General features: G+C 43.9%; 1 protein-coding gene across 19 annotated transcripts in view; it reads right to left on the reverse strand.

Annotated features, from left to right (window-relative positions):
• LOC129703263 (disks large homolog 1-like) overlaps positions 1–15,599 on the reverse strand; it is a 365,442-nt gene that overhangs the window by 342,073 nt on the left and 7,770 nt on the right. For all 19 annotated transcript variants that reach the window (XM_055645581.1, XM_055645579.1, XM_055645578.1 and 16 more), the window contains exon 3: positions 11,504–11,667. In XM_055645581.1, coding sequence (XP_055501556.1) covers positions 11,504–11,667 — 164 coding nt within the window. The remainder of the gene's footprint in view (positions 1–11,503; positions 11,668–15,599) is intronic.

Here is a 15,599-nt window from a genome sequence, read left to right on the forward strand (position 1 = left end):
GGCCCTACAAGATGAGAGCAAATCTTGACCTATTTGTAGGAAATAGCAACTGAAGTGTAAGGGGGGTGAGCCTTATGGGAGCAACATCCACAGCTCTAATAGTGCTAAAATAGTAATGGATAATAATTTTTATTCCACAAATTCTAAACTAGGGCAGCTTTGACAGGAAGGTGGTGGGTAAATGAAAAAAGCTGCCAGAGGAAGTAGTTGAGGCAGGACAATAACATTTAAAGACACACGGAAAATCCTGCCTAAGGTCAACCCGTGGAAAGCAGTCGGACCCGACAACATCCCAGGACGTGTGCTCAAGGAATGTGCTGAGGAGTTAGCAGATGTGCTAACAGACATCTTTAACATCTCCCTTAGTCAAGCCATTGTCCCCACATGCCTCAAAACTTCCACGATAATCCCCATAGCGAAGAAACCAGTGGTTGCCTGCCTAAATGACTACCGCCCTGTCGCACTGACCCCAATAATAATGAAGTGTTTTGAACGCCTGGTGAAACCCCACATTACTGCCAGCCTCCCCTCATCATTAGACCCCCTCCAGTTTGCCTATCGCCCCAACCGTTCTACAGAGGATGCCATCTCTACCACCCTGCACACAGTACTCACGCATCTGGAAAACAATAACACATACGCCAGAATCCTGTACATTGACTTCAGCTCAGCGTTTAACACCATCATCCCACAGAGACTTGTGGAGAAACTAACCCTGCCGGGCCTCAACACCACCCTGTGTCACTGGATCTTGGACTTTCTGACAGAGAGACCGCAGTCAGTCCGCGTTGGCAAGAACACTACAGGCTTGATCACGCTGAGCACCGGCTCCCTTCAAGGCTGTGTGCTCAGCCCTCTGTTGTTCACATTGCTCACACATGACTGTGCTGCCAGATTCAGGGACCATAAGATCATAACATTCGCGGATGACACAACAGTGGTGGGACTCATCAGCGGAGATGACGAATCAATGTACAGGGAGGAAGTAAAACAACTAGTGGACTGGTGCGGCAAAAATAATCTAGAATTAAATGTCGACAAAACGAAGGAGATGGTTGTCGACTTCAGGAGGGCGCAGCCAAAGCATACACCCCTCAACATCAGTGGCACTGCAGTGGAGAGAGTGGAGAGCATAAAGTTCCTCGGTGTGCAGATTACAGACAGCCTCACCTGGTCCAGGAACACCACTGGGACCGTCAAACGGGCCCATCAGCGACTGCACTTCCTGAGGAAACTAAAACAGGCCTCACTCCCCACCAACATCCTCAGGACTTTCTACAGGGGTACGGTGGAGTCTGTACTCACGTACTGCATAAATACGTGGTACTCCACCTGCAACTGCTCGGACAGGAAGGCTCTGCAGAGGGTAGTGAGGGGAGCAGAGAGGATCATTGGCGTCTCCCTACACTCGGTACAAGAACTGTTCCAGAGCCGCTGTCTGAAAAAAGCTCAGAGAATTGCTAAGGACAAACTGTACCCCCTCCACATACACCTGGATCTCCTGCCATCAGGCAAGAAATATCGAAGCATCATAGCCCGGACTACAAGACTGCTAAACAGCTTCCTACCACGGGCTGTGAGGCTGCAAAACAGTCACTCTGTACTCACAGTCACTTGATTCTGCGGCTGGCACGGACACTTTAATAACTGGCACTGGCCACTCAAATCAGCTGCCCCGGAGATTTTTATGATTGGTTTATTATATTTTAATGTTGTGTTTTACCTGCTTTTAACTATTTATTTATACTGTTCCATCAGGGACTGGATTGTTTTGAATGTTATTATGTGTGAAACGTTTTAAATTTCATGTGCGATGCTCTGCTATTCCCTGGGAAACGTCTTTTCACTTTGCACTGTACAACTGTTGCTTGCAAGATGACAATAAAGGTTGATTGATTGATTGATTGATTGATTGATTGATTTGGACAGGTAAATGGATTGGCAAAGTTAGAGGAATGACCGAACACAGGCAAATGGGACAATCTCAGATGAGGCAACTTGGTCGGCATGAACAAGTTGGGTCAAACAGCCGCTTTCCTTGCTATCAATAAGAGAACCAAATTTAAATCCCTTTTCAGTCATCATGGAATTTTAATTGAATTAATGCCCAGGAATTTGGAAAAAGTTTTGTGAATATCATTACTGATGACAATAGAAAATCATGTTCATTCATTTCAGAAGAGGAAATCTACCATCGTTACCGAGCCTGGCCCATATGCAATTCTAGACCAACACCACAACTTGACTCTTAAATATTCTCCGACACGGCAATGGTTGTTCCATCATTATCACTACCTTTTAAAAACAAAAAGAAAAAGTTAACTGGAAGACCACTGTGTAGGCATGAGCACCAGATTTAGAAACAGTTCCAGCCCGTGAACCTTAAAGTCTTCCTAAACCAATTGGGAATTGGTATCCAAATCAGGAACGAGACCTACCTCACAAAATTGTATTTTAAAGTGTCGTACTCCATGACAACCTTTAAATATATCATGTCCCACCAGGCAGACTGACCATGAGAGGTGGTGTCAATAATATGCAGGGAGGGAGAAGCTCTTGCTTACTTCAACACAAATCCAGAACAAAGTCTCACAGAATCAGGTCAAAGAAACCTTCCAGGAATATCAACTCTCTCAATTGACTAACACTTGGAAGATGCACTAAGAACAGTAATAATAGAGCAAAACTATCTCAGCCAACAGATCAGATAGAAGCTTTGAAGTCTACCATGACTAGTTGTGAATAACGGGGAACTATTAAACAGCCAATAAAGAGGTAACACCAACCATCACCATCCTCGGGATAGAGGCCAATGGAGTGCTAAAGCAGTTGCAAATATGTTCAGCTAGAAGTGTTGAATACATGGTCCACCTCAGCTTCTCCTGAATTAGTATTGTTTGTTATTGATTGTACAGTATAGAGAATTTGCAGCTCCTTGGTAAATGAACAGACCATGCATACATGCAGCAAGATATGGGTAACATCCAGGCATAGACTGATGTGCAAGTAACCTCAATAATGACCATCTCCAGCATGACTGTTTAACTACCTATTCCTGTTTTTCAAAGCCACCAGCACTACCATCTGACATCTCAAGACCATGCCTTCACCTGTAATAGGAACAAATCAACTATATCGAATGGTGGCCTCTTTAGCCATTTCCCATCTTCCCCCTCCCAAAAAAGAGGCATCATCAAGAAGAACTATTATTTACATTATACAGGTGCACAACCTTTTATCCGAAAGCCTTGGGACCAGACACTTGTCGGATTTCGGACATTTTCGGATTTCCGAATGGAAGATTTTTAGCGTAGATTAGGTAGGTAGCGCGGGCGGCTTGAAAAGTCTGGAGCGACTGCCTCCTCCCCGGAGACCGGGGAATCATTGTAAATCATTGCATAAATGTTAGTCAGTTAGTTTGGAGGGATTTTATGTGGTGGTGGTGGGGTGGGGGTGAAGGGGGAAATTTTAATTCTTAGTCCCCTACCTGGTCGGCGATTCCCAACATCGCGGAGCTGGGGGCTCCGTCCGGCCGCGGGCGGCGCCGGTTGTAGCTCCGACCCCGGCAACTCGACCCCTGGCTGCGAGGTGCTCCAAATCCAGCGCCGCCCGCGGTCGGACGCCCGCAGTCCCAGCTCCGCGAATGTTGGGAGAAGGCGGCCTCCGCGCCCTGGAGCTTACCGCACAGCGACCCGGTAAGGCATTGCCCGCTTCCCGCTGGTATCCCAGCGCTGCGACGCCGCCGACTCCCAACATTTACGGAGCTGGGGTGGGGGGCGTCCGGCCGCGGTGGATTTGGAGCACCTCGCAGCCAGGGGTAGAGTTGCCGGGGTCGGAGCTACAACCGGCGCCGCCCGCAGCCCCACCGGCCACAGTGCTGCGGAGCTTACTGCACGGCGACCCGGTAAGGCATTGACCGCTCCCCGTCTCTCCGACCAGGTAGGGGACTAAGAATGAAAGTTTACCCCTTCAACCCCCCTTCACATAAAAGCCCTCCAAACTAACTGACTAACATTTAAGCAATGATTTACAGATGTTTAAGTGTCTCCCCGGTCTCCGGGGAGGAGGCAGCCGCTACAGTAGTACAGACCTGGGTTGACCGTGGGTCGTTTCGGGTCAAGTTTGGCGCCAAACGCGAGCTATGGTGTGTAGACGACATCTGGAAAAAATGGCCGGTTTTCGGAGTTTTTCGGTTTCCGGAACACCGGATAAAAGGTTGTGCATCTGTACTTGCATCCAGTCTTGGAGTTTGCAACTTCAAGCTTTATGGCTGTTCATTTCTAATAAATACAATATAACTTTATTCATCCCCGCAGGGAATTTGGAACCGAGTGGGCAATAATTTGGCCGATGAACACCATCAGGAATGTGAGATTTTCACTTTGCTTGGGAGAAATGCAGAACACTGTTTAAAAGGATTTAAAAAAATACAGAATACAGCAGTACAAACCAATCTGTGTTTCATGTAGGAGGACGCCCACCAAAGTTAAAATGAATTTACTTCGTCAAATGGACTGTTGGACTTTATTCCAAAATGAATTTACTGCAGTTGAAGTCTTCTGACAAGTACGCAGAAGATGCATTTCATCCCTTTATTTAGGATTATACTTGCATTGGAGGTACTTCAAAAAAAAAAGCTCACATGGTGGATTTAGCCTACATCCACTCAGACTGCTCATGTTCCAACATTAATTCTACTATAACCTCCTGGATATAAAAAAATGGAAGCTCATGCTTTTTCTCCCCCCCCCCCCCCCCCCCCCCCCCCAAGAGAATGCAAATGCTGGATACTGGAGAAAGAAAAAAATCAGTGGTCAAGCAGCATCTGTGGAGGCAAATGAATTGAAAATTAGAGTACTACAATCACACTGTCAAAAAAGGACACAACGTGCTGGAATAATTCAGTGGGTCAGGTAGCATCTCCGGAGAACATGGATAGGTAACATTACAGACCGGGACATTTTGAAGAAGCAAAGCTTCTTATTGCTTACAGTGCAGTACAGTACAGGATTTTCCCATTTAAGTACAAACATTACATTATTCCTTCAGTCCCATTGTGCTGTAAATGAATATTCATGAGTTCCAGACAACTGTACAGAATGTGTTACCAAGTTGGCAAATTTCTTCACTTAACCTACAAGCAAAAAGTTGTTATGCTTAGTTTAATAAACCCTTCAATTCAAATATATTCATTGTGGGTTAGGCACAAAACTGGAAAACTAATTGAGTGTCATTCATCGCATTTCCTTTCAATGCAAGAGACGCAGAGGGATCATCACAGAACAGCTATACATAACACCTCACTGCCCACACACACCATCCTGCAGATCCAACACTGCGAAGAAACACCTACACATTTTATTCAAATCATTTGCACCAGTAGAAATTTTGCTTGCATGTCACAAGAAAACTTGACATTCTATCCAGGTCTAACAGCAAAACTGCCCTTCACCATGTTTGTGAATTCAACAAAATATTGCTAAATATACAATCATTTGCTTTCTCTTCCCAACAACCTAAAACAAAAAAAATCACCTTGCTTCTGAAGATTCTAGTGTGTGCGGCTACAAGAGGGCATTGGTACATTATTATACCCAAATGCCTAGTCCGTACACAAGCTTACACAAAAGTTAGATTTTAATCATCAAGGTAAGGCAGTTTAATCAATGCCCATTTGTGTACAAGTGGAATAGGAATAAAGATTCATTGGGTATCAATAAATGGGCATTAGCAACCTTTCCTCCAGACTTTCAAAAAAAAAAGTTTTGCATCACGACTAACAATAAATTGCACACCCCTCTCCACGCTCTCCCTCCCCAAGATTAATTTATTCTAACCAGTCCAGAAAAAAAAATGTGTTGTGGTCTGTCCAACTTGATAATATACTTGTGATATATTGTTATATCACGTATTGAACATCAAAAGGATCTATTGAAGACTGCCTCAAAAATGTAGCAAATATCAAAGATCCGCACTATCCTGTCTCTGATCTCATTTCACTCTTACCTTCAGGAAGATGGTACAGGTGCTCAAAACCCATGACGACCAGGTTCAAGAGCAGTTTATTCCCAGTAATTATCAGGCTCTTGAACACTGCATAACGCTAACCAGTACTTCAGCAACAGTGATCTTTTATGGACTTTGACTGCACTATGCAGTTCAGTTTTGCACCATTATGATTACCTGGAATTACTATTTTAGTTAGAATAAATGTGTGCGTTATGGCATTAATGGGCCTTTTAACCTACAGCAAGTAAGAATTACATTGCTCCATTGCTGGTACAGAAGGCAGTTGACCTTATTTTTCATCCATGTACCTGCTGTCATTATTTCAGAAAGGCACCTTTTTCCTTCCTCCTAGCACATGTCTTTTTATTTAAGTCTCACTTTTCTCCAGTCATCAATGCGGGTTTCATTTAAAAAAAATTATAGACACTTTCTCTTTTAGGGCACAAAGAATACATTAATCTAATTTTCTAGTACCAATGGAGGGTCCTTGGACCCAAAATGTTGACTGTTTTTCTCCCCATTGTTGATGCCAGACATGCCAAATTCTTCCAACATTTTTTACATTTGTTCCAAACTTTCAAGCATCTGCAGATTTGTTTACTCCAAACCCAATTGTTGTTTCTGTGCTGCCAATGTACAACACTCACTACCCTCTTAACAACGTATCCTCACCATGTCAATTTATTGTCCACTGCTGGTAGAATTTCTACCGTTCCAAATTCCACAATTACCAGTGCGCATAGTGGCATTTCAATATTTGCTGCTCAGTGGTAACAGAGGGTAATGTATGACAGCGGATACAAGTGTTTTGTGATTAAAAGTCTGACCACTGGAAGCCTTTCTTATGTTATGTACATTAAATGATATTGATGTGAATGTTGGAAATGTGATTAAGTTTGTATTTGGAATTAAAATCGCTGGTGTTCTTGAGTGAGGAAGATAGTTTTAGGCTCCAAGACAATATTGATTAGTTGGTAATTAGCAGGTGCAATTTGAATTTGCACCTGCTTTTATTTACCAGGGCCTAGAATTGAGCAGTAAACTTACAGTGCATATTTATAAAACATTGGTTAAACAATGGCTGGAGTACAGTGGAGTTCAGATCACAATATGGAAAATAATTCACTGGAAATGATCCAGAGAACATTCTCCAGAATGTTACATGAGACCATGGACACCTCTCACTACTTATTATTGCTTTTTATCAGTTTTATGCTATTAATTACAATACTACAGAGATATTGTTGCCATAGAGTGATTTTTGAGTATTGTTTGTCTGCGTCAAAACATTTGGTGATAAGGAGCAAGGAAACTGACTGATAGCAACACAGTTTAAGGACACAGGGCAGGGTAGCAATAAATGATGAGAAACAATCAGCGTAGATTACCTGAAGATGGAACTGTCATTGTTGTTCAACATTGTTTCTTCAATTTTGGCACTTTGCAACCTTCTTGACCTTAGCTAAACTTATCATTATAGTATATTGTTTAAGAAGGAACTGCAGATGCTGGAAAATCGAAGGTAGACCAAAATGCTGGAGAAACTCAGCAGGTGAGGCAGTATCTATGGAGCGAAGGAAATAGGCAACGTATCGGGCCGAAACCCTTCTTCAGACTGATGCGAGGGTGGGGGGTGGGGGGGGCGAGAAGAAGAAAGGAAGAGGAGGAGCCAATGGGCTGAGGGAGAATTGAGAAGGGGAGGAGAAAGTAAGGACTACCTGAAATTAGAGAAGTCAATGTTCATACCGCTGGGGTGCAAACTGCCCAAGCGAAATACGAGGTGCTGCTCCTCCAATTTACAGTGGTCCTCACCCTGGCCATGGAGGAGGCAGAGGACAGAAAGGTCGGATTCAGAATGGGAGGGGGAGTTGAAGTGCTGAGCCACCGGGAGATCAGGTTGGTTATTGCGAACAGAGCGGAGGTGTTCGGCGAAGCAATCGGCAAGCCTATGCTTGGTCTCACCGATGTACATCAGCAGATATCTAGAGCAGCGGATGCAATAGATGAGGTTGGATGAACCTCGCCGCACCTGGAAAGACTGCTTGGGTCCTTGAATGGAGTCAAGGGGGCTGGGGGTAAAGCGACAAGTGTAGCATTTCTTGCAGCTGCAAGGGAAAGTGCCCGGAGAAGGGGTGGGAAGGGACGAATTGACCAGGGAGTTACGGAGGAAGCGGTCTCTGCAGAAAGCAGACTGGGGAGGAGACGGGAAGATGTTGCAAGTGGTGGGGTCACGCTGGAGGTGGCGAAAATGACGGAGGATTATTTGTTGTACTGGACGGCTGGTAGGGTGGAAGGTGAGGACAAGGGGGACTCTGCCCTTGTTACAAGTGGGGGGGAATGGGGAGTGAGAGTAGAGTCACAGGGTATAGAAGAGACCCTGGTGAGAGCCTTATCTATGGCAGAAGAGGGGAAACCCCATTCCCTGGTATGGAACACCTCAACCTGGGTGCATACACGGCGTAGACAGAGGAATTGGGAGTAAGGGATGGAGTCCTTACAGGAAGCAGGGTGGGAAGAAGTGTAGTACAGATAGCCATGGGAGTTAGTGGGGTTATAGTGGATGTCGGTCAAGAGTCTATCACCTGCAATGGAGATAGTGAGGTCAAGAAATGGTAGGGAAATGTCGGAAATAGTCCAGGTGTATTTGAGTGCCGGATGGAAGTTAGTGGTGAAATGGATGAAGTCAGTGAGTTGTGTGTGGGTGCAGGAGGTAGCACCAATGCAGTCGTCGATGTAGCGGAGGTAGAGTTCGGGGATAGGGCCACGGTGCTTCTCGAACAAGGATTGTTCGACGTACTCTACAAAGAGGCAGGCATAGCTAGGGCTCATGCACGTGCCCATAGCTACACTCTACACCTCCATCCCCCACCAGGATGGTCTCAAAGCCCTCCTTCTTCCTCGACCGGAGAACCAGCCAATACCCGCTGACTGTTACTCTCTGCCGCCTAGCGGAGTTGATCCATACCCTTAATAACTTTTCGTTTGGCTCCTCCCATTTCCCCCGAGTACAGGGCGTAGCTATGTCAGCTGCTGTACATCGGTGAGACCAAGCGTAGGCTTGGCGATCGCTTCGCCGAACACCTCCGCTCGGTTCGCAATAACTAACCTGATCTCCCGGTGGCTCAGCACTTCAACTCCCCCTCCCATTCCGAACCCGACCTTTCTGTCCTCGGCCTCTTCCATGGCCAGAGTGAGGACCACCGTAAATTGGAGGAGCAGCACCTCATATTTCGCTTGGGCAGTTTGCACCCCAGTGGTATGAACATTGACTTCTCTAATTTCAGGTAGTCCTTACTTTCTCCTCCCCTTCTCAGCTCTCCCTCAGCCCACTGGCTCCACCTCCTCCTCCTCCTCCCCCCCCCCCCCCCCCCCAACCCCATCCTCACATCAGTCTGAAGAAGGGTTTCGACCTGAAACGTTACCCATTTCCTTCGCTCTATAGATGCTGCCGCACCCGCTGAGTTTCTCCAGCATTTTGGTCTGCCTTATCATTATAGTAGATGTGTTTAAAACCAGAAGGCATAGGTTTAAGGTAAATGAAAGTGGTTTACAGGGAATTTGAGGAATCATTTTTATCCCCCCCTCCCAGGGTGATTGGAACCAGAAACATAATGCCTAGAGTGGTGGAAGCAAAGACTTTAGCAACATTTTAGAATTTGACTGTGCACATAAATCCAGGCCACAGAAGGCTGCAGGTCAAGTGCTGGAAAATTAGATTAGCAGTTGTTTCTTGATGGTTGGTAGACATGCATGGTCTGAAGGGCCTATTTCTACATGAAATGACCATCTCTAACAGAGATACAGCATCTATCAATGATATTGCCATATAAAGTCTCCCAGGCCCTACAGGTTACCACAGAGCAAAAACTCAACTAGACCAGCTGCACTAGTACCTTGGCTGCAAGTACACGTCAGAGGTTGGCAAGTAACTCACCCTTTAACATCTCAATGCCTGATTGCCACCTACAAAACAGACGTCAACTAAAAACTCTCCACTTATCTGCACGAATACAATAACAACTCTTAAGCAGCTCAATGGTTACCTTCCCACTACACACAAAATTAACTCTAAGTCTCAGCCATGTCACCAAAGAGGGCAACAACAGCATGTGCACTTGCATGAAACCTATGCAGGTTTCACCCTCCATGTCAAGTACTATTCCAACTTGGAAACATCTTGAGTCCTTCATTGTTTGATCTAAATCCTGGAATGTCGTATTCAACAGCAATGTATTGTACCTTCATCAGAAGGACTGCAGCGCTCAAATTAGCAGCACGCTTACTTTCTCAAGGATATGTTGAGATTGGCTATAACTGCTGGCCTTACTCATTACATCCCAAACTGAAAATAAATATAAACACCTCAAGTGAATCCTCTGACAGTACATTCAACACAGAAAACAATGGAATGGAGTATGATAATCAGACAAGTGGACAAGGAAGGTCAACCATGCATTGCTGAACCCCAAAATTAATTCATGGATGACATGGTCTGCTTTTATTCCTTTGCTTCTGTTCATAAGTTAACAAATTTCTAACAGCAGTCCAAACCAAAATAGCATTCCAATTCTGTTAAGAGTATCTGATCGAGCCTTAGTTATGACAAAATACAGGAAATCACAATGGGACAGCTGTAGATGGGATAGCTGCCAGAGACCCGGGTTCGATCCTGACGAGGAGTGCTGACTGTATAGTTTGTACATTCCCCCTATCTGGTTTACTCCCACATTTCAAAGACATGCGGGTTTGTAGGTTAATTAGTTTCTGTAAATTGTCCCTAGTGTAGGATAGAACTAATGTATTGTTGGTCGGCGCAAACTCGTTGGGCCAAAGAACCTGTTTCCACACTGTATTTCTAAACAAAACTTTGAACACAATTTTAAACTAGTACTATGATTCAATCCAAATTAATACCAATCATCCTTAAGTAATTAATAAACTGCCTCCAATGTGTGGGGATGTGCGCGCATTTGTGTAAACATACTTCTAAATAATTTAAGTAAAATTGGGTCCCACCAAATTACTGTTTATCTCAAACTTATCACAGCTGCAAAAGATGGTATGCACCCCAATACATTTGAAGCATAAATTTTACCATTCACTTGCATCTATGCAGAGGTCATTAAATGAAATTTAAATTTCAGATTCAGCAACTTGTTTGTAAAAGGATGTTGGAGAGATTCAACAACTCAGCAAGCAATTCTGCCACAATAACCAAGTACAAGGATACCTTTAGGTAAATTTCACAAGGTCATCTTACAGTCTGTCAGTCTGCTGATCACTCAGGCTGACCCTCTTGTTTTCAATGAAAGATCAGTGATTCAAAACCACTTCGCGCCAAACAGATGCTGCCTGATTTGCTATTTTGAGCCAATTTATGGTTTTTACTTTTTTTTTTTTATTGATACAAAACGATTTAATGGATTCTATTCAGACACCTTATTATTAATTGGACTTTTATTGTCTTGTTGGTTTTACCTTAATGCACACTTACCTCTGCACTGGGGCTAAGGCTGATGGGTAGCAATTCCGATGTGACAGCAGTGTTTGGAAGGCTAGAAATATCCCAGTTACGGACAGCTGGAATAATGCCAGTCGTTTTCTGAGGAAGAACCAGTTGATTATCCAGCAATGACACCTCATAAAATTCCTGAATATCTGAAAATAAAAAGGATATTTATTGGATGTTCAAAGTTAAATGAACATGATTTACAAGTGTGCATCCAACGTCAACCTCGCCATATTTATTTTCGGTTGGTAAATACAAACTCCAGTTTATAAAAGGTTAAAACTGCTGTTTTATAGCATTTACACCATTAAAGGATACAGATCTTAAGAGACCCTTATGTACACATTCAACTTCACACGACTTTCATGACAATATCCATGCACCAACCCCATTGATCCAATGACAAAATTAAAACCAAATAATTGCACGGAACAATACAGTTTAGGATAGAAACGGTTGTATTCACACAAAAATGTAATAAGAGACCAAAGAACAAAATGCTGAAGGAACACAGCGGGTCAGGAAGCATCTGTGGAGGGAAATAGGCACATGACGTTTCAGTATTCCAGTTGCTGTCACAGTTCATTTACGCCACTGCTATTCTTCAGATATTTGACCCTTTCAGGTCCACGGTGGATGACAATTGGGAGTAAGAAAATACCTCCTGCAGATGAATTTGAAGAAAGGTTTACTGCAAAAATAATTTCCCTTGACAAATGCTGCCTGACTCATTGAGTGCCTCTAGCACTGTTTTTTTGGTTTAGATTCTGCCATCTGCAGTTTTTTTTAAGTCATCTTTGTCGTAAGATATTCATACCTCTGTACATCTATGCACAAATCTACAACACCTATTATTTTTAATATTGTGATTCTTAGATGATGCTTTATTCATTAGTGAGCTGCAACTGTCACAGGTCCAACTATTATTGCTCTTTCCTAAATGCTTCAAAACCAGGTGATGAATTATCACATACTCAAGTTGATGTAATTGTTATGCTAGGAGTACTGCAGAGATGGTGGCAGAGATTTACTGTTGGAATCAGTGAAGGAGGCTCATTAAAGAAGAATTAAGAAATGTTCAAACATGCACATTCAAGCATACAGAGCATCCAGGAGTAAAGACAATCTCTCCATCATAATGCTTCTTTGCTTAGTTTTGTCTGTATTGCCCTGCTAACTCAAAGGTCATTGGTCAAGAGAAGCCCCAAAATGCATTTGAATGCTTTCCTTCAGTTAATATTTGGTGTAGAATAAAACTTCACATATCGCATTCAGCAGCTAGAACAATTAACTTGCAATATGATGGCATATCAGAAATCCACTATTGCGAAACAAAATTATTCTCAGATTTTGTACTGGTGTCAATTCATTATACTCCGCTCAACTCCACCCGGCGCGGCCTACGGACATTGGAAGCCGCCGACTCCGATAGGAGGGGGCCGACTCTGGTGTCCACGCCACTGAGGACGTCCCGCAGCCCCGACGTCGGACTTCTATCACCCCGGAGAGCGGTCCTGGACATCGGGCCGCCCGTAGCTGCAACTGCGGAGGGCTTGGGGAGGCCCTGACCACGGGGAACAGTGGAGGAAGAAGACTGACTTTGGTGCCTTCCCACACAGTGGGAAACTTTGATTCTGCTGTGTGGGGATGTTTTGTGTTAAATTCTATAGTGTGTTGAGTCCTGTTTATTTTTATTGTATGGCTGTATGGGAATTCATTTCACTGTGCCACCTGGCACATGTGACAATTAAATCTATCTTGAATCTTGAGCTCATTGACCTCTTATCTTTCCACCACATAAATCTACCAACCTATATTTGTGATCCTTTGCCAGGCCAAATCAACTAAAAGTCCAATCAGATTCCTTTTTACTGCCAAAAAATATTTCATTTCATGTTTGCCTCCAAAAAATACTTTACCAAATTCTCAACATATCAATTTAGAAATTCATCTTGTGTACATTCACAGAATTCATTTTCTGCATAGATGAGCTACGAGTCGCAAGGGAAACATTTTTTCTATCGAAAGCTCTAACCAGATCCAATGAATGAATGTTATATGCTCTAGAAGGCATCATAGTTAATTTTAAAAAGCCAAATGATTTAATAAGAATCCTTGTTCTATTTTAGAGCACTGAATGACAATGCGGAAGTTCAGATATACTTTCTAGTTGCAATCTGCAAACTAATCAGAACCAAATTGTGCTGGTGCCTTTGCAAGCCACTAGTTTGCCTATATAAAGCTTACCTTTTCCTTTAACATTATTGATAGACACGATAATTAGTCGTCTTTGCCAAATAGCACAGACTGACAGCAACTTTGGAAGTAGTTAAAGGAATAATAATAATAATAATGATAACCAATTCACATCCAACCATCTGTTCATTACACCAAAACAGAGCCACATGTTTCAATGCATTTGGTGCACACTTTGAGCAGGTCAGTCTATTGATGTCACCCACACTGGTAGCCACAGTCACTGTTACGGTCTTTAGATCGTCCTTCCGGTGAATGAACCCACAGAAAGTGACGGACCAGGCGTATTTGCTAACATTTGCACACTAACCCGAGGTCACCCCCACTCACTTAATATGACTGCCATCATCCCAGTACCAGTGAAGAGCATTTATAGTCAGCGTCATAAAGCGTGCAAACAGGCTTCAGTCCATCTTACCCACACCAACCAACAGGCTCCATCTACACTAAATTCAAGAAAGAGGCATATAAATTGGCCAGAGGAAGCAACAAACCGGAGGACTGGGAGAAATTTAGAATTCATCAGAGGTCAAAGGGGTTAATAAGAGAGTTCGGTATTTCAACTGCCCAAGCCCAGGTCATAGGTCACTCGAAATAAACATTCTTGACAGTAGAGCTGCTGCATGTACAGACCTGCGTTTCATCAGTGGTCAGGATGGAAACCAGGTCTCCGGCGCTGCAAGCGCTATTGAATTGCTACTGGAGTTAGATAATGAAGAACAAGTGCAAACGGGTGATCAGCGAGGACTTGGTGGGTCGAAGGGCCTGTTTACGTGCTGTGTCCCCAAATCAACTTAATCTAACTAGGTAAAGGTAAGTCATCGGAGGACGCAGGGTGGGTGACACGGGAACAGGTGGGGTTGAAGGGAGGAAGAAAAGTAGTCTGGGACCAAAAACCATGCACCCCTCTCCTGCATAACCCCAGGAAACAGATTTGTAAGTGAAGTCTCACTACCGTCCCCGTCCCCTCCCGTGTGTCCCATCCCTGCCCGGGGTGACGGGACACCGTCTCAGAGTAGTGGCGGCCACAGGCTCACAGCCAGCGCAGACAAGAAGTGCTAACTCCAGCTCAAATCTGCTCGAACTCCCGAGGACCCCATTCCCTGACGGGCCGGGGATCATAAGCTGCACCTTTCGCCTTATCCAGTGGCTATCGGTTAACCACCGCTGAGAGAATGTCCTCCAACACTGCCAGGAGAGGTTCTGCAGAACACCAGAGTGGGTTGTGAAGTGAGATAGAAATAAGATCGAATTAATGTTCATAAAAGAGCGATGCTTGTCCGTTATTGAGTTGACAGAATTCTAGATTAATATATTGGTAGAATTCTTAACAATTTATACAGCCAGCACTTTGTTCGTTTTTTCTTTATCACAAATTACCTTTGACAAATCCCATGATTCCTTGTGTTTCTCGAAATACCGAACTCGCTTATTAAGAGGGGGAAAATAAAGCATGAAAGAAAGCTTGCAGGGAATATAAAAACTGACTGAGATATGTGAAGAGGAAAAGACTGGTGAATTTATAACGGGGAAACAAGGAATTGGCAGACCAGTTAAACGAGTACATTTGTTCTGTCTTCACCAAGGAAGACCCAAACAACAAGAAATATGAGGGGACCAAGGATCTAGTGAGAGGGAGGAACTGAAGGGAATCCACATTAGTCAGGAAATGGTGTTAGGTAAACTGTTGGGACTGAAGGCAGATAAATCCCCATGGCTTGATGGTCTAAATCCCAGAGTACTCAAGAAGGTGGCCCTAGAAATCATGCATATTTTCCAATGTTCTATAGACTCTGGATCAGTTCCCGAGGACTGGAGGGTAGCC

The sequence above is a fragment of the Leucoraja erinacea genome, chromosome 14 (genome assembly GCF_028641065.1).
Source record: "Leucoraja erinacea ecotype New England chromosome 14, Leri_hhj_1, whole genome shotgun sequence".
Taxonomy (NCBI): Eukaryota; Metazoa; Chordata; class Chondrichthyes; order Rajiformes; family Rajidae; genus Leucoraja; species Leucoraja erinaceus.